The sequence below is a fragment of the Alnus glutinosa genome, chromosome 5 (genome assembly GCF_958979055.1).
Source record: "Alnus glutinosa chromosome 5, dhAlnGlut1.1, whole genome shotgun sequence".
Taxonomy (NCBI): domain Eukaryota; kingdom Viridiplantae; phylum Streptophyta; class Magnoliopsida; order Fagales; family Betulaceae; genus Alnus; species Alnus glutinosa.
In genome coordinates, this window is record NC_084890.1 from 11,269,721 (window position 1) to 11,295,735 (window position 26,015).

General features: G+C 37.8%; 3 protein-coding genes across 3 annotated transcripts; all 3 read right to left on the reverse strand.

Moving 5' to 3' along the window:
* LOC133868961 (phospholipase A1-IIbeta-like) lies at positions 1 to 1,536 on the reverse strand. Its single transcript, XM_062305952.1, has 2 exons — positions 958 to 1,536; positions 1 to 669 (listed from the first exon to the last, which is right to left on the reverse strand). Exons 1-2 carry the CDS (start codon positions 1,528 to 1,530, stop codon positions 1 to 3), a joined length of 1,242 nt encoding a protein of 413 aa, XP_062161936.1. The 5' UTR covers positions 1,531 to 1,536.
* A 15,291-nt stretch (positions 1,537 to 16,827) lies between these two features.
* Positions 16,828 to 17,685, reverse strand: LOC133868962 (uncharacterized). Its single transcript, XM_062305953.1, has one exon. The coding sequence runs from the start codon at positions 17,683 to 17,685 to the stop codon at positions 16,828 to 16,830; it is 858 nt and encodes a 285-aa protein (XP_062161937.1).
* Positions 17,686 to 20,416: 2,731 nt separating this feature from the next.
* LOC133867788 (phospholipase A1-IIgamma) lies at positions 20,417 to 22,728 on the reverse strand. The gene is made up of 2 exons (XM_062304546.1): positions 21,994 to 22,728; positions 20,417 to 21,344 (listed from the first exon to the last, which is right to left on the reverse strand). Exons 1-2 carry the CDS (start codon positions 22,618 to 22,620, stop codon positions 20,733 to 20,735), a joined length of 1,239 nt encoding a protein of 412 aa, XP_062160530.1. The 5' UTR covers positions 22,621 to 22,728; the 3' UTR covers positions 20,417 to 20,732.
* Between the last annotated feature and the right edge of the window lie 3,287 nt (positions 22,729 to 26,015).

The following is a 26,015-nucleotide window of genomic DNA, read 5'->3' on the forward strand; positions in this document are numbered from 1 at the left end:
TCACACAATTTTCAAACCAGGCATGATTATAAGGCTATCATCACTCTCATGATCCATCAACACCCAAGTGCCGTCGTCGTTTTGGACCATAGACTTGTTCTTCGTAGTCCACCAATTATCAAGTACAAGAAGCTCATCTTTTAGAGCATCCGACGTCTTGTTTACAAGTGCAATTTCACGATTCACTTCCAATTTAAATTCCCCATCTTCCCCATGTGTCCCTGCAATTCCATGCATATAAACTTCCAGGTTATGCGCGTGGGAATCAATAACAATATTTTTTAAGTAGGTCGATTTGCGAGTGTCGATTATCAACTCCACTCCCACATCAACGTATGGGAACAACGGCGGCACGAACGGTGGCAGGGAGGGGACAATATCGCCTGGCTTGTTATTGACGCGTAAGACATGAAGATTTTTGAGATCAGAGAATAGTTTGAGAAACCCTTCGTCCCCGACGCGGGGCACACCAAACACAAAGACTGTGACGAGACAGGCCTTGATTGGCTCATTTGTGCGCGGCCCTGCATGCATATTATTATATCCATTGTAAACAATGTCGACGGCATTCAGAGTTGCCATTGCAGCGCCCAAGCTGTGGCCAGTCACAGTAATGCTCACTTCCTCATCCTTGTAAATGTCTACAAGTTTCCTTACCTCACTTAGAACCTGAAGGCAATGCATATATTTTTGTCAGCTAAATCATTATCTGGGTATATATATGACTTATTTGACAATAACAAAATTAATTTGTTCAGCCCACTCCAGATATAACTTGAATGCAATTTGTTGATGCAAATCCAACCAGCTGGATCATACAAATAGTACTCTTTTGTTATTGTCATTTATTTTGTTTGAATTTATACCATAGATTAAAAACAAAAAACGCATATATATATATATATATATATGGTATATTCCAAGTAATTAATCCAGAAGTAATATACGAAATCTCACCTGCTCTCTACAACTAGTGGAATTGTACGCTGAACCCGCGTGAGCCGTAGTGTACATGGTGTACCAACCATCGTGCACCTTTGGATCATACTTCTTTCCAAGTATTGCAGAAGCTGAGGCCAAATCGAACCGCATATTCATCACCCACTCGCCCGTCCCCTCCGTTCCCCTCCAACAAATCAAAATGTCCCTCCTCCCTAACACGGTGCCCACCGCAACGTAACCAATCCAGTTTGAATCCCCAGCCGGTGGATCAACAGATATGGACCTCTTGATAAAGCCGCGGCTGCTTGAGATATTTGACGTCGTAGCATAGATATATTTTGTCACTTCATACTTATATGGATTGCCCTGTTCTAACCCCACCTTAGAGAACAAGTGTCTCTTGGCATAGCGGGAAAGTCCACAGTGCTTAGACTTCTCGTCCCCAATGAATGCGTCATAAACAGCTTGAACTCTTTCGCCGTAGTGAATGATATACCGGCGGAGATCGAGGTCGAGAGGATCTAGCAGACCTTTCCAGTCTCCCTCGCCGCTGAGAGCCCTCCATTTCGTTGCTATGTTAGTGATCATGATTCTTTTCTTTGCCTGAAAGCGTGCTCGTGAGCATTCATTCTTAATGCGTGCCTCTGCATAGGCTGCATGACTCACTCCCCCTCGCAACCGTCTTGTATTTATAAGCGATAGTTGATTAATCTTTAGTTTTTTCTTCCAATCAGTTTGAGACGTCATTTCCAGCGGTTAATTCGAACCTAAAACGTGATTTGTATTTGGTTGATGATCTAATCAACCTAGCTCACCACCAGTTGCATGCATTATGCGCGCGCCCGGCTCATCTTGCTCACAAGAAAATCTTTCCCGCAAACCAGTCACTTGAAAATTCATACCTAGAAGGCAGTGGTTGGGGAAAACGTGCATGTGTCCATATATAGTTTCCATTAGGTTTATTTAATGTAATAAAGTCTAAAAAAGAAAAATCATATTTCAGTTAATTAATTTCCATGACTCCCCTACATGGTTTCCTTTTAGTTTCTCTTTGTTTCCTCCAAACACGTTTGGAGGAATTTCCTTCAACTTAATAAAACTCAATAAAACTGTAACGTGATTTTAAACATATATATGAAAAACATATATTTTCTTTTAATAGTTTCTAATTAAAAAGTATATGTATTTTTCATATGCTATACGCTAGCTAAGGACACACACACACATATACATATATATACATATATATATATATATATATATATATATATATATATATATATATATATATATATATATGCATGCTAGTTTTATAAATTGAGTTTCAAGAAATTCTTCCAACTCAACTCCGACAAAATTTAATATCCACAAAATAACCATACTCTACAAGACGAAACCTTTTCCAAAGCAAGTTGGAGCATGAGGAAAACGTACATTTCCATGACGCCTTACAATTGGTTTCTACCGATTTGTGAAACGTATTAAGAGTATTGAATCCAAAAATGTATGCTATTTAATGGAGAGCCCAACAAACACGTACATAAAACAATATATAATTAAAGCACACTTTCAACCACTTTAGGATTTTGTACCACTCGATCTCTCACGTCCAAGCTCAACATATATATAATGTATATACATACACAAACTAATCAAATAAAATAAAAGGCCTCTTGTTATGAAATATATAGAGGATTTAAATTCAAAATTGGTCTCTATGCTTTTGGTGTGTATCAAATAAGTCTTTGGATTTTGGAAAGTAATAAAATTGGGCCTTGGGCTTTTTGGCAGTGTAAAATCACTCCTTTTATCAACTTCCGCCAGTGAGCTATTTTCTCAGTATGAATAATGATTCACTACCACCTAAATATACAACTTTTTACCACCTTGTCTATGTGGCAAGGTGGTCCCCCACTACTTTTTGAGTTTTTTTATTTTTTAAAAATAAATTAAGGTGGGGGACCACCTTGCCTTATATATTTAGGTGGTAGTGAATCATTACTCTTCTCAGTATACAAAAAAATAGCTGATCCAATCACGTCGCATCACGTGTACTATTTCCACATAAGCATTCCCAAATCAACGTACAATCCTTCTAATTTAGTGTAACTATGTCAGCATCGTCATATCAGCATATCTCCTAAAACCTTTATATATATATATATATATAGAAATGGTGGCGATATGAAGATCCCCTCCACAGTTGCTGGCGACCCATACCACCCCGCAGAGGTGGCTCGTGAGGAACCCTAACCCCGCGAAGGTGGTTGCGGGGATGAGTGGATCCCCAACGACCCACCCTCTCCCATGTTGGGGTGGGTCGCAAGGAATCCTTACCCTCGCAACCACATCCACTTAGGGTGGATTGTGGGAGTCACTCGCAACCCACCCTAGCATAAAAGAAAGGTCGGTAGAGGTGGTGAATATAGATAAATCGTAAAAGACGATGGATAAGCGGCCTCAAAAGATGCAAATAGGGCATCCAAGAAGATAAGGCCTTCAAAAGAGGCGGGAAAGGGAGAGGGGAGAAGAGAGGGGGGGGGGGGGTGGAGGGGGAAGGAAGGAGGAGGAGGAAGTGAAATACTCCCACCTCCTCAACAGTTAGGTAAAAACTACAAGTTTTAGTCTAAAGAGAGAAGAGAGTGTTCGGGTAGATAGAACTTCATTTATGATATGCTTAAATTCTTCGTTCTTTTGGAATCTCAGTTTTTTTATTTGTACGAAGACTCCATGTTTTCTTTTATTTTCTTTTCTTAAGTAAACCAAGGGATTTGGATAAAAAAAAAAAAAAAAAAAGGGCTGAATAGGAAAGAATGAGTCATGCAAAATCCACAAAAGTACCCCATCTAAACAATTTGGACTTTGTAGAGATTATAAAGCCATCCAACTCCCTTCGCCGATGTGCAACAAGCTCCTATTTTTTTTTCTCAAGCAAACCAAGCAATTTAGGTAAGGAGAAGAAACGACACTACCAGAACTAAATAGAAGAGAATAAGTTCTTAGCAAGACTCACAAAGGTACCTGATTCAAGCATTACTCTGTGGGGATACTTGAGAGTACATTTTAAATTAAAGTTCGATAGAATAAATTAATAGTTTTGTAACTTTAAAGAGATAATTATCAAAGTGATAAAGTTGTCCTTTAAAGGGACTACGAAATTTTTTTTTCTTTCTTTTTTTTTCACAAACTGCAGTACACCTTCACTCTTCAGAGAGAGGTAATTAATAGGGGATAATTAAACCGTTGGTCCCTGTGGTATACCATAATTATTTTTCACTCCCTATGGTTTAAAAAGTTCATGGAAGGTCCTTGTGATATGCAATAATTACAAATCGATCACTGGCATCAAATTCTGTTAAAATTTTTAGCAGATTCCGTCAAATGCCACGTCAGCGCCACGTGTCGTCATCTTATTGGTGGCACGTGGCGCTGACATTTCCAATCTTAATAAAATAATATAAATTTATTAAAAAATAAATAAAAATACTTATTTTTTTTAAAAAAATAAAAATTCAAAAAAAAAAAACAAAAAACAAAAAGAAAAAACAAAAATGGGGAAAGGGGGTGGCCGCGTGCCACCCCCAGAGGCCTCTTGGGGTGGCGCGGGGCCACCCCCGGCCACTGGGGGTGGCCGTGCGCCACCCCCAGATGCCGCCTGGGGTGGCGCGCGGCCACCCCTAATGAAGGCCACCCCCTGGGGCTTGGGGGTGGCCGCGCGCCACCCCCTGCAGCCACTGCGGGTGGCGCGCGGCCACCCCCAGTGGCTGGGGGCGGCCAGGCCACCCCTCCAGCTTTTTTTTTTTTTGTTTTTTTTTATGAATTTTTTTATAAAAAAAATAAGTATTTTTATTTATTTTTAAATAAATTTATATTTTTTTTATTACGGTGGACACGTGTCGCCATCTTATTGGCGACGCGTGGCGCTGACGTGGCATTTGACGGAATCTGTTAAAAATTTTAACAGAATTTGATGCTAGGGATCGATTTGTAATTATTGCATATCACGAGGACCTCTCATGAACTTTTTAAACCATAGAGAGTGAAAAATAATTATAGTATACCACAGAGACTAACGGTACAATTATCCCAATTAATAACCCGCAGTTAATTTGTATTCAATTTTCACGCTTCTTTGGGGGAGACACATTGCCACCCGGTTTCGTCATCAGTGCCCGATGCTCTTGGCCACCGAGCATGCAATTAATGTGAGGGTGCCCTTTGTCAATTGCCTCCACACCTTTGTGTTGGTGCCTCGCATCACCAAACAATCATTACGTGAATTCATGCAGTTGCTTGTATGCGTCGCTTAAAAAAGCTACCTTTTTAATATTTAGCATTTTTTAAAATTTGCAATGGATCCTTATTTGTTTTACCCTGCAGTACTTTTCTCCTGTCGGTGTCCCTTGTCGTTAAACATCTTGTGTTGGATTCGTGGCGGCACATGCTGCCACATCCTCTTCTACAAATTTCTCCCCGTGCAGAAATTTGTGCTAAAATGTGAACATCAATACCCAGTTGTTGGTTTGAGGCGTTCATTATTCTTTTATACAAGAAAACTTTATTTGCATGTGGGAGTTCTTCAATTGGTCTTTTCAAGACTTAAAGATTATAGGGCATCCATCTCACCTATTTATTTGAATTTTTAAACTAAGACGTACACTTCTATATAAGCTGCTATATTTTGCTTCTTCATTTATTGATCTAGTCTATAACAAATCTCGAGCATAAATTAGAACTAACTTTGTTTGTTAATTATTATTTTTTTTCAAAATAAAAAATACTACCAAAAATATTTAGGGGTAATTCGTTTTTCCCCTCATGAACTACCAAAAAATGCGCGATGCCCCATGAACTACCAACTCGACTAAAATAGAGCATTCAACTACCAAAGACAACCATTTTCCCCCCTTCATACAGTCAAAGGGGTTAAAACAAACGGTCAACGGGTCACGTGACCGTCACACACCGTTTTACCCTCATTTTCTTCTTCTTTTCCCCCATAAACTACTACCATCTTCCTCTTTTCCCCCCATGAACTATCACCATCTTTCAACATGCCCCCATGTAAAACGGCACATGACCCGTTGACTGTTTCTTTTAACCCCTCTAACTGATGGAAGGGGAAAAAATAGTTGTCTTTGGTAGTTGAATGCTCTATTTTGGTCGAGTTGGTAGTCCATGGGAGCATCGCGCATTTTTTGGTAGTTCATAGGGAAAAAGGTAATTACCCCAAATATTTATGTCATATTAAAATACTTTTTCAGACAAAAAACAGGTACCCCTTAAAACATATTAACAAACGAAACTAGCATCTATCAAAATATGATCTTGGTGAATATTGATGACTGTTTGAGATGTGTACACCTTAGCTGTATAGAATTACAAGTTCTATTTGATGTGATATTCCTTGATAGACCGATAATCCGGATAAGTATAGGAGTCTATGATGGAATGCCCCCTGAAAGGACTCGTAGCTAGGCAGGTCCTTCCCCTCTCCAAAACATTACAAATTTCTATTCTCATATTTTTCTTAGAGAATAAATAGGATATCTTGCATTGACAGTCATCTAAAGAGAAGAGTAAGGAAAGAAAGGTCTAGCTATTAACAATTTGGGGTAATTATATTTTCCTTCCATAAACTATCAACTTTTGCACAAAGCTCCCACAAACTACCAATTTGATCAAAATAGAGCATTCAACTACCAAACACAACTATTTTCCCCCCTTCCGTCAGTCAAAGGGGTTAAAACAAAATGTCAACGGGTCACGTGACCGTCACATGCTATTTTACCCTCATTTTCTTCCTATTTTCCCCCCCATGAACTACCACCATCTTCCAACATGCCCCCATGAACTATCACCATCTTCCAACATGCTCCCATGTAAAACGGCACGTGACGGTCACGTGACCCGTTGACCGTTTGTTTTAACCCTCTAACTGACGGAATGGGAAAAAATGGTTGTGTTTGGTAGTTGAATGCTCTATTTTGGTCGAGTTTGTAGTTTGTGGGGGCTTTGCGCAAAAGTTGGTAGTTCATGGGAGAAAAAAGTAATTACCCCTAACAATTTTCTTGATTGGCAAGATACATAATTGAATCAAATCAAAGAGATGGTTAATTTCTACAAGCACATATAAATTCTACAAACTTAGGATTAATAATTAGCTGGGTCAAAGCTTCTATTCTTTGGCTAGGATTTTCACATAACAGAAAATAATTAAGAAAAGTAATTTTTAGTTTAAACCAAGATCTTAAGATTTAATAGCTTGGTTTCTGTTAAAAAAAAAAGTAATTATATATATATATATATATATATATATATATATATATATATATATATATATATATATATATATATGAACAATTTCACTCATAATCCTTGATTTTTCATCACTTTTGAAAAAATGTATCCAAACTTTAAAAAGTGTCAATTTAGGGTATCCATCTTTCAATTTTTTTCAATTTCAACCCTCCATTAGAATTTTCTATTAAATCCTGTCAAAATTCTCAAAATACCTCTCATTTTTTTAGGGAAAAAAAAAAAGATAAAAAGAAAACCCAGATGAGTTGTCGCTTATAAACTCTTTAACAACACCTCCTTGTATTGTTACTCCATAACATAAATTTATTCGCTAATAAACTCTTTGACAACGCCTCCGGCTTTGGCCTATCGGCCCAAGCCTCAACTCCAGGGACTAAGGCTCAGAAAAACCCACTTAAACCAAAGCACTTCCAATGTCAAAGCGAGCTCCACATAACCTAACACTTTTCACATTTCTCTTCCTTCATAAAGTATTGTTAATTAAATTACCATTTAGTTAACATTCTAACACTTTCTTCCACATATAGGCTCAATACCATTTTGTAAAGTATGTAGAATATTTAATTGAAAAAATACCACTAATACCATTTTATACTACCACATATTCTAAATGTACAAGCTAACAAAAAAATTGTATATTTAATTAATATTTTAACAAAAATAAGAAAGAAAAACAAACTACAAGAAAAACAAAAAAAAAAGAAAAAAAAGAAAAAGAAAAAGTATACATTTAAGCAAGGGACGAAAGCTATGATAAATTCAACCATATCTGAAAGCAAGTTATTCTCCACTTAAAGTGAAACACAATCGATCGATTGAACAATTGCACCGAGATTATACAGAACCCCAAAAGATCATCAATTGCCCCTTAAATCACGATTGGACTAATACATTAAGATGATACAAAATTCAGAGAGTTTAATTGATCGATTAGACTAATGCACCAAGATTATTAAAAATCCAAAGAGTTTAATTGATCCTTCGATCATACCACGATCAATCGGACTAGATCGCCAAGATGATACAAAATCCAAAGATTTTGATCAATCATTTAATCGTATCCCCAACAATCGGCTTAGTTCAAAAAGTCCAAAGAGTTTGATCAACCTTTCGATCTTATCACAAAATCGATGAGACTAGAGAACCAAGATGATACAAAATCCAAAAAAGTTTCATCGATTATTCGATCATGTCACGATCAATCGAACTAGATCAATCAATACAAAATCCAAAGGGTTTGATCGATCATTTAATTGTATCCCAAACAATCGGATTAGTACAAAATGTCCAAAGAGTTTTATCAACCTTTTGATCTTATCACGATCGATGAGACTAGACCACCAAGATGATATAAAATCCAAAGAGTTTCATTTGATTATTCGATCGTATCACAATCGATCGAACTATTGCACTTAAATAATACAAAATTCAAAGAGTTCACGATCGATCAGAAGAGAGCACCGAGATGATACAAAATACAAATAGTTCGATTAACACTTCCATTGTATCATGATCATATATCATATTAGAGCATCAAAATGATACAAAATACAAAAAGTTCAATCGATCAGACTAGTGCAAAAATTACAGAGTTTGACTGATCATTCAATTGTATCATAATTGATCGGAATATTGCACTAAGATGATACAAAATCGAAAGAGTTTGATCAATTATTTGATCATGTCACAATCGATGAAACTATTGCACCTAGATGATACAAAATCTAAAGAGTTTGATCGACTATTCGATCGTATCATGATCGATCAGACTATTGCATCTAGATGATACAAAATCTAAATAGTTTGATCAATCCTTCGATCATATAAAAAATAAGTTTCAACAACCAAGTAATTTAGATTTAAAATATTGATTTTATGATATATATATATATATATATATAAATCTTTACTAAAAATAGAATAGATAAAAATGGTTCATATATAATAAATAAATAAATAAATATTTACTAAAAATAGAATAGATAAAAATGGTGCATATATAACAAATAAATAAACTAGAAAACTTTACAAAAAATATAGAAAGAATATTTTTTTGTATGTATATATAAATGTGGGTTTTAATTTATTTTTTAAAAATTTAATAGGCTACCAGCTAAGACTCTTAAAGTCATTATTCCTATAATTGATTATTAGCAACAACTTTTTTGTCATCACTAAAAGTTTACATTTTAGCGACGACGGTTGTCGTTGTTGATGTGAAGTTACAATTAGCAACAATTGTTGTCGTTGCTAATGGTATATTATCATTGCTAATACCTTCTCGCTACACAACGTGCGCGAAAAAAAATAAATAAATAAAAATTACCGTCAAGTTATTTGCAACAACATATTAGCTAGCAACAGCACAACGACATTCAAGAATGAGTTTAAAGTCGCTGCTAAAGAGCACTTATCCACAACAAATTTAAAGTCTTTGCTAACAAAACTATTCCTACTTCAGTCAAATTCAATGCATTGTTTCATTGCCTGTGTATCAAGCTTCAAATCGCCACTTCTCACTTTAATGTATGCAGGAGGTGGCAAGATAATATATATTGATTCCATCCTGATTAAGAAAGTAAAAGGATGTTATTCGGTAGCCATCGCAGGTTTCCTTACTAGGTTGCAGTGGGCGAATTCAAGCTAGATATGGCCCCTGACAGTGGCCTTGACACTGGTTGGGCGAATTCAAATTGGATGTAGCCCCTGACAGTGGCCTTGACACTGGTTGGGCGAAGTTGAACAGGCTGTGGCTTCTAACAGTAACCCAGATGCTGGTTGGGCGAATTCAAATGTGCTTGGGGGTTTGGCTCTAATGATGGGCGTTGGCAGTGCATGGCAGAAGGCTGGAAGAAGGCAGAGGAAGCTGTTGGTGCAGTTTAAATATGACAACTGCTACAAACACGTGGCATGGCTGCTGGGGCTGATTACTTGTGAGCAGAGAGATGCTGCAAGTGGTTTGATGCTGCAACAGGGTGTGGGCGCATGCCAGGTGGCTGCCCCACACTGTCAAAGTTGAAGACTAGTTGCTGGGCTATTTAAGGAGTGCTGGGAGCTCCTGAATAGCCAGAGAAGAGGGAGCCAACTTAGTCTTGTGCGAGCTACTGCTGAGAGGAAACACTGAGTGCTGTGTGAGTATTATGTGAGTTCCAGTTGTAAGCCTTATTGGCTGTGTGAGACTTGGGCGCCATTGTGTTGTGTGGGCCCTTGTCATTCCTTGTATATTCGTTGAGTTGAATTGTAAAGGTTGGGAGGTGTTGCTCCCGTAAAAGGTTGCGTGCTGTGCTGTGATTGTTGCTAACTAACCTCGGTAAGGTGTTGCTGGGCTGCTTAGACACTGCTGTGTGCTTTGTCTAAGACCATCACGAGGCTGAAGCTAGGCTTGCTGTCAAGTGAAAAATTCAGCCTGTGACAATTGGTATTTCCTCTCATGAAAGCTGACACAAAACTAATAATTTAGGTTTTAGTGCAAAAGGAAATGAGAAGCTACCCCTTCCTCTTGACCTCAGGTGCGAAGAGAAACAGTGGTCGCTAATGACAGGTGTCATATCAGCATATCAGCATATCAGCATATTGGCTAGTGGGATCATCTATATATATATATATATATATATATATATATATATATATATATATATATATAGGAATGCTAGAGCTCCTTTTAGTGTCCTTCTGTGTCCTTCTATGCTGACATGACACCTTGTATTTTTTAATAAAAATATGAGAGAAAAATCAAGCTGTAGTTTTTCTTTATTAAAAACAAGTGTCATATCAGCATATAAAGACCCCAAAAGAACACTAGAAGGAGCTCTAACATTTCTATATATATATCGACACACACACACAAAGTGGTTGCTAATGACCAGGTTTCTTCTAGTGATATTACATATATGTGTGTGTGTGTGTGTTTGTCTTCAAACCCTCCCCTAGAAAGGTTCATTCGTAGTTATATATGTTTGTCTTCAAGCCATCCCATATGTCTTTGTCGACCATATGACTTAATTAATCATATTCTTAAATACATAAACTATACTAATAAGCAAAATTAGACGTGGTGACAATTACATATATAATTCTTAGCTAGGCATATATGGTCACTAACGCAAGTTACGCAACAGCTTGTTAATTAATTATATGGCTCTGACAAATATTAATGCCGTGGTGGTTCACTACAAAAAATTTGGCACTTCTGGACGGTTTGAAACCGTCCAAAAATTGCACAAAATCGTCTGGAAAAAAAGTCCAGGCGGTTTTTTCTGGATGGTTTAAAACCGTCCAGGACAATGCGTCACTAATTAGGGTTCGAGACGATTTGGGCCAAACCGTCCGCAACTGGTTTTGGACGGTTTGAGCCCAAACCGTCTGGAAATGATCTAGACAAAAAAAAAAAAAATAAAAAAAATAAAATCTGGATGATTTGGGCCCAAATAGTCCAGAAATGTTTTTTTTTTTTAATATAAATTTAATTAATACAAAATTCCTTAATACAAATCCTGCAACATCATCCATATCCAAATCCAACATCCAACATCCGACATCCAAAACCAAAATCCAACATCATCCATATCCAAATCCAACATCCAAATCCAAGTTAAATGGTACCAACAAACAAATCGTGCAAATCCAAATTTAAATTTTTACAACAACAGTCTACGTACTAGCTTACATATCATTAATTAAATTCAAGTCCAAATACATAATTAAAACCCAAAAAATTTGATACCTAAAATCTGGCAAGGACAACAACTAGACATCACCTTCTTGGTTGTTTTCCATTGATGGTAGTTTCCCCGCCATAATTATGGCTACCATACGTTTGACACTTGCCAACTCTTCTTGTTGCGCTGCATATTTGGTGTTTTGCTCTTCGCACAAATTCCTCAAACGTTCCACCTCAACAGCCATCTCTATTTCCTTGGGAGTAGGCACACTAGATATTGATCCTTGTTCGAAGGAATAAGAGGAGGATTTACCAGGAGTCGGCCCTAGCCCCACCCTGCGTACACGGCCGGAATGTTCCCGTCCTAGCACTTATGCGCACGCATCGTTGTGCGACCAATATACCGACCCCTGTGAACTTTCTCGTTCTGAAGGCGACTGATTTTCGATAATTTCCCTTATCTTCGCCTTCACAAAACATACAAATGAAAACTTGAATCTTTTCTCAAGTGGACAAAAGGTTAAAAAAAATAAAAATAAATAAAATCTTGAACCTACAAATAATATTTACGTATTTATCACGTACTTACCATAGCCTCCCCAGCCGTTACATTCACAGGGTTCCCATCTTTCTTGGTATGCGAGACAATGAACACATCATCTCGGTTCGGGGTTTCACCTGTGTCTTCCTCCTGCAATATCATTAACATTATCAATTATAAGCTTATTATCTTACTATAGTGCTTACGAGCCGTGAGCGTTTTTCTATTATACGTATCATTTCTCATGCAACCTGTGCGATGCTCTTCGATCCCAGAGTGTGAAGAAATGCATTGCAACTATGGCTCATCTTGGCCTTCAATGAATTCGCCTATAAAATCTATAATGTTAATATGGGGACTCTTAACAAAATAAATAAATAAAAATACTTTATCAGCCGAAGACAACCACCTATCAACTTGCATTTCAAAGTCTTCTGAATCAAAAATTTTCCCTGTCACCGCCCTACTGACCACAGATTCTACGGTATCTGTTTCTTTCAAATCCATACTCTACTTGACCTCGTGCCTAAACTGCCTTCGTTTTTTTTGCGAGGTCCATCAACATTAGCCTTTTTATGTTCACAATGTCATGAACAGGCTCCATATAGAATTTTTTCTAAACACAAAATGAGAGGGTATAACTTAATTGAAAATGTAAGACTACAAAACTATAAATACATTTGGTAATTTTGAATTGTAATAAATATGGTTGATGATGACAGAAATATTGTTTTGGTATGCATAGGTTAGAGATCCATATAGAATTTTTTTCGCAATCAAAAATGAAATCTCATAGAATTTTTTCATACCGTTAGGGCGAGCCACATGTCTTCCTTCCCTTCTTGTGGTAACTTCCTCCAGTTACCATGCAACTGGATAAAACGACCATTTCTTACGATCTTCCCACAGATTCTTCTAAATTTCTCGCCACCCGCGCCGGTTGGTTGGTATATGGCATTGAATTGGATAACTATCATTTCCCCATCAGGTATGTGCCATATCTCCTTAGGACTACCAACAGTCCTAACATTCCTTCTACCCTGCTCATCTGCAACTCATAGAATGGATTACGTTACACCTGATTGTTACTAAATTAGTAGAAGATTATCAAAGTAACTGACTATCATCAAATATAAAATAATTCAGACCTATTGTGTGAGCTTTTCCACCCCGTAACATACTCGGCACCCGGGAAGTACCACTATGATGTGAAGTCTCAGGCCCTGATTGTGCTGATGATCCAAACTCCATATCAGGGCCTACACATTGCTGAGAATCTACACCATCTTGTGTCTCGTTAGGGTCTTGTGTTGTATCGTCTGACCCTACACCGGTGGCTCATGTAGTACATGCTGAGAATCTACGCTCCCTCGTGTCTCGTTAGGGTCCTGTGTCGTATCATCTGACCCTACAACCGGTCGCTCAACCGGTGTGCAGTCTACAGGCATTCAAAAATCGTTTATCAATTGCGACGTCTTTCGTTTAGGGGCCATGTGTACCTGCAAACACATTGAAATTGGTCAGATTTAATTGTAAATTAAATATACAATGTGCATTTACAGAAACGACATTTTTAAAAATAAAAAGTGGGACGACTATAAGTAAATCATTCTAAACACCATATATTTGGATACTCTTTAATAGTTTAACCATGTTTCTACATACAATTATTATGTTGCTATGGTGGCCGGTACATTAGTACGTGCACAATCAATGTCATCAAAACCGACGTCTCCCATCACGTTGATGTTGAAAGGCTCGTGCTCATGATAACTGTCATAAGCCTCGGCATAATCCTCACTTTCACCACTGCCAACATCGTACACATTTCTTGGTTTTGTCCTTACAGCAACAGCCCAATTTGGATTTTTGGGATCCTCGACATAATACACCTGTGATAATTGATTTCGAAGTACGAACGGATCATCGGTGATTTGCGCACCCGTGTGTATTAGGTTCTTGAAATTTACAAGATCGAATCCATATTCTTCCTTTTTGTGTCCCTTATTCAATTGAATGTCGGCCCAATCGCACTTAAAAAGCACATACTGCGTCAAGTTGTAGTATGTAACTTCGATTATTCGAGTTAGCTTACCCTAGTAGGTGGGACCATCTTTAGTGGTACACACACTTCACTGTTTTGACTTTTTTTTTCTTCGTCAACATCCAAGGTGCGGTACAAAACGCCATTAACCACATACTGCTTATATTCTATAGCATCGAACATTGGGCCTTTGGCATGACTTACAAGTTTCTCTCCCAATTTCATTCTATCCACCTTGTCTAACTTATCAACCTGTGATTTGGACACCTTATTTTAAAAAATAATTTCATGTGTCTTTTATAATCAAATAAAAGTTCAAACTAACATTTTTCTTACGTGTGACTTGTACTAGCTACAGAATTGGTCCCTGTGTTGCTTCACCAATTGTTGATGCGATGTATGTTCCCTATTGTTTGATTCCATTAGCGACTCTATGTGCATCCTATACGTAAACAGAAGATGTATTCGGTTACTTTTGAATGTTTTTAGATGCATACAATACGTATTTAATAATGTAACTCACGTACAAAATCGAAGGAAATCGTCAGAGTTGAATAAAATATATCAGTGTGCTTGCTCAAACGTGATCTTATCAAGTTTTATCCGATTGCTCGCCCCTCTCGACTCATCTTGGTGTCTTGGAGCCTTATTGTGGACCGTTGGCGCGTTGACTAAATAGCACAAGCAAAACGTCAACAATTCATCCGTAAAGTAACCCTCTACAATAGACCCTTCTGGTGCAGCCTTATTACGAACGGTACATTTATATCTACCAAGGCACCTACATTAAAGCTAAATCGTGAGACCGTAACATAGATTTGATATATAGTAATAGGTCATTCGATTGAATATATAATAAGTGAACATAATTTTAACATTACCTCTCAACGGGATACATCCACTTGTAGTGTATCGGTCCACCCAGTTTGCATTCATGTACTAAATGTATGATTACGTGCACCATGGATGTAAAAAAACCCGGAGGGAATATTCATTCCAATTTGCACAAGATTATGGGTATCTAATTCTCTAGACGATCCAGATCTTCCACCCGTAGTGTTTTTGAACAAATGTCCCTAAAGAACCAACATAGCTCGATTAAAGGCCTCACAACATCATCCGATAAGGTTCCTCGAAGTGCAATTGGCATGAGTTGTTGCATGATTATGTGATTGTCATGACTTTTCAAACCCCCAACAGTACATTCCTTGAGCTTGACACAACGTGACACATTTGAAGAATATCCATCTGGCACTCTAACATCATGTAACACTTGTAGGAAGTCAGTCTTCCCTTTTTTCGTCATTGTGAAACAAGCTGCGGGCAAAAGTGTTTTGCCATTTTTCGCGGTAAATGGATGAAGTTCTGGTCTCAAATTCTTCTTACGCAAGTCTTGACGTGCTTCGAGGTTGTCTTTGGTTTTACCCTTCATGTTCAATAGCGTGCTAAGTATGTTATCAACGACATTTTTTTCTGTGTGCATCACATCAATGTTATGGCGTAGTAATTGATCTTTCCAATAAGGCAAATCGTATAATACACTTCGCCTCTTCCAATCAACTTCCCCATGGGGCAGCTTTTGTCCGGTCTTTGCCCGATTCACAACACCGTCTAATTGTCTCATGATCTCATCGTCATCCGGCACTTCGGGAGGACAGCCCAATTCCTACGCATTGTTGAATCGTCTCTTGTTTCTTCTCCATGGATGATCTGGAGGCAACCATCGCCTATGCCCCCATAAAGCACCATTTTCTACCATATGTTAGCCACTTTGATTGCGTTTCATGCCTACAACAAGGACATGTTTTCCGTCCATGTGTACTCCAGCCTAACAAATCACCGTATATCGAAAAGTCATTTATCGTCCACATCAAGGCCGAATGCATTTTGAAATAATTTTTTGAGGTTACATCAAAAGTTTGTACCCCTACTTCCCATAGTTCCTTCAACTCACTTATAAGTGGGGCTAGGTACACATCTATATTCTGTCCGGGTGCACTCGGACTAGGGATAATCAAGCTTAACATAAAATACGGTTGTTTCATGCACATCCAAGGAGGCAAATTGTAGGGTACTAACATTACCGGCCAAGTACTGTGACTAGAAGACATGTTCCCAAAAGGATTGAAGCCATCTAACGCTAACCTAACCTCACATTTTGCGGGTCTGATGCGAAGACTAGGTAATGTGAATCGAATGTCTTCCATGCTTCTCCATCGGCCGGATGCCTCAACACACCGTCTTTTGTACGGCCTTGAGCGTGCCACTTCATATGTGGCGATGTATGATGTGACATAAACAACCTTTGCAGCCTTGATATCAGAGGAAACCAGCGCAACACTTTGACTGGCTTTTTTTCAAACTTTTTGTCGTCCCATCTTCATTAGTTAAGTCATCCTTCCACCTAGACTCATTGTAGAATGTATATTTGTCCAACTTTTCATTTTCCCTCCAAAACAACATACAACTATTGCGACAAGTCGATATCTTCTCATACTCAAGGCCCAAATCCCTCAAGTACTTTTTCGCCTCGTATGTGTCTTTAGGCAAACTTACATTTGGATGCATCAACTCATTGATGAATTCAAGCAACATGGAGAATGATGTATTGCTCCAACCGCCCATACACTTAATACTATATAAATGCACAATAGCTCCCAATTTGCTATATTTTGTATTTTCATGGAGTGGCGTATCGACATCCTTTAGCAATTCTCCAAACTTATTCGCCCCCCTGTTAGAGTCTTCAATTTTAGCATCCACAGATTCAGCTTCGGCGTCAACTACCACTTGAGACCCACCGGCTTCTACACAAACATAGTGCATCGCGAAAACGTCATTAAGCATGTCTTGCATCCCACTGGACCCCCCATGTAGTGGAATGCTATCCACTTGAACCGTCCTGGGAGCTTTATATGTTGTCTCGTTATCAACGGAAGGGACAAGTGATTCCCCATGCATTATCCACTCAGTGTAACCCTCAATAACCCCAGCACCTGACGTTAAATGGGCAAATACAACTTCACTGGACCATGATTTGCCCAATAGACACTTCTTACAGGAGCACACAATGACCCATTTTCTCTTCGAATGTTCACATGCAAATTTCACAAACGCCAAAACCCCGCGAATATACTCTCGCGAACTTCGTGGCAACTTCATCCAACTCTTGTCCATCTTTCTAACTACATCACAAAATAATCCAAATATTTCAAGTTAAGATAATTCAAGAGTACTTATTAACCCCTAAGACAGATTGGGAAAGAGAATTAATCTCTAAAAGCCAAAGAATTGGTGGGAAAGAAAGACTAGTAGTAGTATAGGGGAGGAGACGAGTCAAACTTATAATGATTTGTACCTAAGTATTTGGCCTTATAGGGGATGTGCTTCTCAATTTAGTATATACTCCCTCTAAGTACTTCAAATTATCATCATGACATTGATACGCTAATAAAACAAAAACAGTCTATTGTTTTGACTGGATCAGCATTCCAACAAATACCACAAAGCTACGAGATCTCCATTGAACAAGAATTATAAAAGAGTCTATACAAAACTGATTTTAAAAATTAAAAAAAAAAAAAAAAAAAAAAAAAGAATTGTCTACCCAACGAGCCGTTTCACATTTACTAGAATCTCTATCTATCTATCTATCTAAGCCTATTTTTCTCCACTACTTTTTTAAGAATCAAAATATTGTCAGTCACAATCTCACTTTGGATGGAATATAAAAGCCAAGAAGCTTTCAAGTATCGACCACAAGTGGACTCATATACCAACGCTAAAACAATTTGTGGACAAAGAACATCCTCTTCACTCCTGGCTTGACACGTACACCCCCCAATGAAATATATCATTTATGGGGTCCAAAAAAGAATGGGCAACAAACAATCAAGCTTTCCATGAAAAAAAAAAATCAGTCAAATCAGTTTCTCACCTCTCGACTTGTCCTACATGCAAAGAAAGTACTCTATTGTGAAGTTGGTGGGTCCCCAAAATAGATCCCTTTAATTCTTGTCCATACAACAAAGTTTCTTCTTTCCAACCCCAAATTGACTTGGTAACCACTCAACAACAGATTTCATGGCTCAAACACAACCCCTCCTTCGACCATCTCACCAATCCTAAAGCCCTCAATCACCTTTTATCTTTTTCCTATTTTGTCAAATATAGTGGAGTCACACATTCTCCATTCTCCTCAATTACTATAAGAACCCTTTGCCACTATCAATTAATTACATCCTAGCTTAGTGTATCTTCAACTCTACATTATTAATATAATAATTAATAATCCCAAGAATTTTTTTTAATTAAGTGTTAATTAAGTTTTAATTATAATACAAACTTTTAAAAATATTTGCGAAATCAAAATCAAAAATAAATATTTCAACCAAATAAAACCTTTATTTCAACCAAATTTATAACTATAAATATTTTTTGTAGTTATAAAAATTAAAACTACAAAAAAAAAAATCCAAAGAAATACACACAAATTAAAGTCCATAATAGGCAAATCATCAACCGAATTACAAATTTAAAAGGTTAAAAAAAAAAAAAAAAAACCTTTAAACCGTGCTTCAGGAAAACGGAGGCTAGGTTTGGCTCCCGGGCTAGCTAAGACATTTCGGGGCGTCGCCGGAGAAGATGAGGAAGCTGGGCCGGCTGAGATCGACTTCCAGAGAGGAGCCGGACGGATCGAGTATGAGCCGAGCTAGCTAGAGAAAGAGAGAGAGCCGACGGAGGGAGTATACTGAGCTAGAGGGAGAGAGCGCCAGACTAAGTGAGAGAGAGCACCGGAGAAGGGGAGGAAGAGGGCCGCCGGCCGGGTGTGTGAGAGAGAGAGAGAGAGAGAGAGAGAGAGAGAGAGAGAGTGCCAGATGAGCTGATGTTTCTGGAGAGAGTGCCCTCACGGTTTTTTTTTTACTAATTTTAGATCTAGGTCTAGATGGTTTTGAGAAAACCGTCCGGAATTAGAAAATTCCAGACAATTTTTTGAAACCGTCTATAAGTAGATAGACGGTTTAAAAAAAACCGTCTGTAATTTCTAATTACGAACGGTTTTTTTAAAACTGTCAATATATTTTTTCAAACGGATTTCATACATCGTAGTAGCTAGCTTGTGTCTGGATCAAGATACCTGCAATTTCAATTTTAAAGGATTCTAAAATTACAGAATTTAGGTCGTTCTTTATATCGAATGGTTTGAAAAATGCTACATATGTCTAACAATATAAATTAAAACTCCCTCAAAAAATGATGTCACCAAAAAAAAATTGGTCGTTGGAATAATTTTTTTTTTTTCAAGTTGTTTTACCTAAATGACATGCATCAACTTAACGTCGCTTCTGGTCAAATGCCGATAATCAAAGATATTTAACGTTGTTTAGAAACAAATGTCACTAATAATTAATAAGCGTCGTTTAAAAAAAAAAGGTCGTGACTTTTAAAATTACGTTTTTAATCAAAATTTAATAATGATTTATCACAAATCAAATAATAATTTTAAAAATTATATCATTTTTAGAGAAACATAAAAAAGACTTAAGCCCTGGCCTAGTCATCACATAAATATATTTATAGTACAAACAGTGACTCTCATTTATTATTAGGGATTTGATTTCGAGTAATGCTACACATCATCCTCTTATCCTCCTTTTATCCTCCCAAAATTGATGTGGCTCTTAAAATCACCATTGAATTTTTGATATATTACTTTTGAATTTTGATCCAATGGTGATTTTAAGAGCCACATCAATTTTGGGAGGACAAAAGGAGGACAAGGGGATGATGTGTAGCATTACTCTTTGATTTCTACACTACACAATCACAACAAGTGCACGACACCCCCTCATATGAGGGTGGGCTCCACCCTCATGTGGGGGGGTGTTGTGCTCTTGTTGTGTTGGTGTTGTAAATTTAACATTTTCCTTATTATTACACACAAATAGCCCAAAATTCCATATTTTTTTAACACCTACGAGGCAGCGACCTTCTCCCATCCTTGTATTCTTCCTTAATTGGATTTCCCACCTTAGATTATTTCCAATTGAGCTAATGCCTGACGCATGCAACTTGATCGACTCATGTAACACGCGCAGATGTCTTTTTTTCTTTTTCTTTTTCTGCTCCTCTTCTAGTAGCTAGATCAAACAATACAGCCAAACTTCTAATGGCATGGGCGACAAAACCAACCCAAATCAAATTGAAATGACTTTTACAAACACTCAAGGATCAGACGCATCCTCCTCATGATCCATCAACTTCCAAGAACCATCCTCCAGCTGAACCATGCCCTTGTTCTGCACACATCGCCATGACGCCGGAATAAGATACTCATCCTTCAAAGCATCCGCCGTCTTGTTTGCCAGCGCAATTTCCCGATCAACCTTCAGCTTGAACCCTCCTCTACTCCCTGTTGTCCCGGCAACCCCATGCAGGTAACACTCCAAGTTATGCCAAGTCGTCAGATTTCCAGGACTCTTCAAGTAGTTCGATTTTGGAGTATCAATTTTCAGCTCTTCTCCCACGTCCGAGTAGCCTATCAAGGGATAGTTGGGAACAAAGTCTGGAGCATTGCGGATGCGTAAAGCTCGAAGATCTTTGTATCTAGAGAACACCCTCTTGAAGTTCGAGTCTCCTACACGGGGGCTGGCGAATAATATCGCTGTTACAGGACAAGCTTTCCTTTGCTCGACTTTTGGCTTGTTGACTCCATTGGCAACTATGTCAACCGCGTTTAGTGTTGCAATGGCTGCGCCCATGCTGTGCCCAGTTACAGTAATGCTGATTTCCTCGTCCTTGTATTCTTCCATTAGTCTCCTTATCTCACCAAGAACCTGGATAATATTAGGAAATAACATTTTGGTTGTCAGATTTCTGTTCAAAATTCATAAATCAGTTTTAATCATCTATCTTGTTAAGTATAATTAAATGACATCTTCCATTCGGCTTAAATTTTTAGGATAAACTGTAATTTAACATGGCATCAAAGCAAAGATCCTAAGTTTGAACCATGTCTCTTTCATTTTCCTCTCATTTCAATTAAATATTCTATCTGTACTTTATGCCTCATCTATTACAATGGAGTTTAAACCGAGTATTAAATTATTAAATTTTCCTCTTCCACTTAAGTTTTTGGGTTGAGATGTGGATTTAACAATAATCATTATGTAGAGCTCACCTTTGAAAATCGACTTATACAAAAAGGGTGCCTAAAAGCTTATATACACATGGTACACTTAGAATCGTAACATACGATCACGCTCTACAGCCAACATCTACCGTGACCCACTCTATCCTATAAGTCACCTCCTGTGTGACTCTCGAACCCGTATTGTGGTGTCTGGATCTGTTACCAAATTATATAAACCTTGAGTAGAAGCCACCCTTAAACCGACTCACAAGAAAAGGGTATCCAAAAGCTTATATACAAATAGGAATCATTAAAACTCTAAACTGGTAGGAAAATAATTTATCGAAATTTACCTGTTTCCTGGCACTAGTCGCATTGAAGGGCGAACGAGGGTCATCTGAAGTGTAAATGGAGTACCAACCATGATTAACTTTAGGATCACCTTCATCTCCAAGAACATCGGAGGCTGAAACCAGACCAAAATCTAAATCATTAATCCACTCCAACGTCTGCACAGTTCCTCTCCAAGCAATCACAATATCCCTCCTCCCTAACACGGCCTTCCCTTCGTCTGTGGCGACTGCAACATACCCCATCCAGTTTGATTCCTTGCTCCACGCCTCCCTCGACAAAGACTTTATTATAAAAGCCTCGGGGACTTGGATACTTGACGTTGCATAAAAGAACTTTGTCACCTTGTATTTGAAAGGATTCGCCTTCTCTAAATTCACCTTAGAGAAGAAATCCTTCCTCCCATATCGGCTACTTCCGGCGAACCTCGACACCTTCTCTGTATCAAAGGCATCATATGTAGCTTGAGCCATCTCTCCATAGTGGATTATGTACCGCCGGAGATCAATGTCGAGAGGGTCGAACAAATCCTCCCAGTTATTCTGGCCGCTAAGACTCTTCCATTTCTTGGCTATGTTGTCCATCTTCTCTTCCTTCGTGTCAAAACACTTTGTAAGGAAGGCTCCCATAGCATGCTTTATATATAATATAACTGCGCTCTTTAATGCATGTATTCTTCTTTTACCTTTTCCTCCTTTGAATTTATAAGTTATAACCAAAACCTAACGCTAGATATCGTGAGTATAAAAGTTGTTGACATGTAGCAACCATAACAGTGAAAGAGTACTAAGATTGGCCACATTACTATATATTATTCAATAACTTGGCCAAACGTACAACTCAACTCATTATGAAAGAGTACTATGTATGATCAAGATTAAGATAAAAGGAGATTGAGTTCATTCGATATTGTGATGTTAGAAATATAATTAATTAAGAGAGACAATATTTAGATCATAATATTGGACATGACTATTAATTAATTCTTTAAGCTGTCCACTCATTGCACCTTCTGGCATTAAAACCATTATATTATAAGTAATTTGCAGTTGTCAACAAATACAACATTTTACTCCAACCTGAAGACCGAGCTTCTCAAATATAATTTAGTAAATCAAATTAAGCCCATGAGAAAAATGGGAATTAATTTAAGCTTCATTTTGTTATTTTAATGCTTGACGCAACGTGCTAGCATACCTACCTTCAAGATTGGCATGCCTCGTGAAATTCCTAGACGTGACGCAGTTAATTTCAATAAGTCGAGTAGGGTCAATGGCCACGCGCGCACATATTCTTGGCTTAGAAGGCCTTCCCTTTTCTTTTCTTTTCTTCCTTTTTCTTTTGGTGCCCATGAAAGGCATTTTTTCCTATTCACTGTTTGGATATATAGCGTAAAAACTTCACTTGCAACGTATACGAACGTTGTATGTATATATAGGGATTGGAAGAATGATGTCGATGGTTTTCATCGGATCTTTTTACCATATATTGTGGGTCATGTTATATAACGTGTATATATCTTATGTATGCATATATTGTCATTCAAAACTTGATGCGGACAGCGGAACCACCCATCCGGGCGGTGAACATTGCCTTGAAGCTATAATTTCTTGTAGGTTCAACTAAACGACGTCAAAGTAGAGGCAGTCTTAGCTTTCAAGTTATGATCGAAAGAGAAGAGATCGATATGGGAAGTTTGAAGATGCGATCGGAAGTCGAAGAAGGCAGGTATTGCAACTTCTATATGGATTCGATACTTTGCAGACCCTTACCCGTAAAGGAACGTTAAAGCAGAAATATAAGTTCCTGATCTGAGGGTTTAAGTGCTCACGCGATGGTACGTAAATGGAAGTATGGAACCACATTCAAGTTGTTTCAACTAAGGCTAGTAGAAACCCTCTCATGAATACTAGTATTAGAAGAATACTAAGTCATGCATTAAGACTAAGTTCTGTACATACACATACTCAGAAAAAAAATAAAAATAATAATTTGATTGAGAGCCCTTTCTATAAGGATAGGATGTAAAAGTGATGATTTACAGCATCCAATAAAGAGTTGACACATCATATAAAAGACTAAAATACATTAAGCATGAAAGCACCGAATATTTTCCCTTTCAAGAGCCCAACCAATCTTAAAAAACCACCACCTCCTCAGCCCCACTCGCCGCCAGATTCCGCCGACGGCCACCACCAAATCTGAGTCGAAATGTGGAGCGGCCAACCACAATCCCAACACCCCGGCCGACCACAATCCGAACCCCGACCACCAGCGAGCTCGCGACACCGTCGGAAACCCATGCACCCCGACCCATCAAACCCAATCCGGTGAAGCCCGAGGTCGGATTCAACGGCAAAGAGAGAGAGATCTGGTGAGGGAAAGAGAGACACGGCGAAGGAAAGAGAGATCCAGTGAAGCCCGAGGTTGGATTCAACAGCAGGATTTCCCGTTTGGCGAATTCACTGGCGTAGCCCGAGGTCGAGGTTGGGGTCGGGGTCGGCCACGAGGTGGTCGGCAATGTGGTGGTCTATCCAAGAGATCCGAGAGACGGAACTCTTTGTCGCCGCTCTCACCGGTTTCCGACGATGTCTGAGGCAGCCTGGCAGTGCTTTCTTCTTTGTCTTGACCCCGACCCTCGTGATCTCAGATCTGGTCAAATTTCGACGGTGAGAGGCTCCATGGATTCCAGCAGAAGCTTCAGCTGGAGAGGTGGGTCCAGCAGAGGCAAGGGTCTGATGGAAATTAGAGAGAACAGAGATGAGTAGAGGATTGGGTGTTTTCATGTTTATATTATTTTTATTGTATTTTTTGGTTTTTTATGAGTTGTCAACTTATAATTTGATGCTATAAAATGAGGGTTTTACAGCCCATCCTTATTGAAGGTATTCTTATTAAACAATATTACATAACTCTCTGTTTATAGAGAGACAATGAATAATGAACAAAAAAACCCTAGCCTAAACAAAAAATGATAGGAAATAAACTTACGAAGGAAATAGAATAAGGGAAATATAAAATATTCTAACAAAAGTGAAATACGATAAACCCATTTAGACAATATATTCTAAAAATTCTAAGTTGTTCTAAGAGGCCTATAAATATATGGAGTTTCAATTTAATTTAGAAAATTATAATCACGTACTTAAATAATGAAAAAATTTACAATTTAGCCGATCTTACTAAGAGAAATTGATGATATATATATGATCATATGTTGTATTATTAGAACAGACAAAAATTTCTTATAAATTGAGTTGTCTATAAAACAGTCATGTATTCATTGATCATGTATTCATTGAACTTGTTTTTTAAAAGTTCTATTAAAAACTTATGTGCATCTCATGTTTTAATTAAAAACTAATATGTTTCTATAAGCATTTTTAGTAGCCTCACCAAATTAGTTTTTTAGCTATTTTGGTGAGCCAATTTGATGAAAACTCTTAAAAACCACTCCCAGCAGCCTCACCAGTTTAACCAAAAAAATTTGATGACTAAAATTACTAGTCAAATTAGATCAGACATTTTCACTCAACAACTCACTCACCAAATTTTGTTTCACATTTCTCTCTCACATGATTAGCACACTTTTTTCCTTTTTTCTCTCATTTTCTTCTCCCATCTCCCATCTCTCACACGATATTGTCCTTATTTCATGGATATGAATGATTTTTTGTAAAAAGATTATATAAAAAAAATATATATATATATATGAAAAAATTATTATTTAAATGGAATAGTGAATATTGACTAGTTAAAATGGTGAGGCTGCTGGGGGAATTTTAATAAAGTGGCTCACCAGAATAGAAAAAAGTGATTTTTAGTTATTTTGGTGAGTAAAATTTGGTGAGGCTACTAGGAATGCTTATAGATTAGGTTTGAAAAATTTTATGTCCTATTATAACTTTTATGATTAACATAAAATCATTTAATATCTAACCTACGCAAAGAGACGATGTGTCATGTCTACACATAATTTATAAAATTTCTGGTGGTTTCGATCTAATTGATAAAATTTGAAAAA

Bases quoted from the DNA above. Each gene is read 5' to 3' on its own strand.
- LOC133868961 (XM_062305952.1), bottom strand. From the start codon at position 1,530: ATGATCACTAACATAGCAACGAAATGGAGGGCTCTCAGCGGCGAGGGA. The intron at 670-957 runs GTGAGATTTCGT...CATTGCCTTCAG, and splicing joins CCACTAGTTGTAGAGAGCAG to GTTCTAAGTGAGGTAAGGAA.
- LOC133868962 (XM_062305953.1), bottom strand. From the start codon at position 17,685: ATGGACAAGAGTTGGATGAAGTTGCCACGAAGTTCGCGAGAGTATATT.
- LOC133867788 (XM_062304546.1), bottom strand. From the start codon at position 22,620: ATGGGAGCCTTCCTTACAAAGTGTTTTGACACGAAGGAAGAGAAGATG. The intron at 21,345-21,993 runs GTAAATTTCGAT...AATATTATCCAG, and splicing joins CGACTAGTGCCAGGAAACAG to GTTCTTGGTGAGATAAGGAG.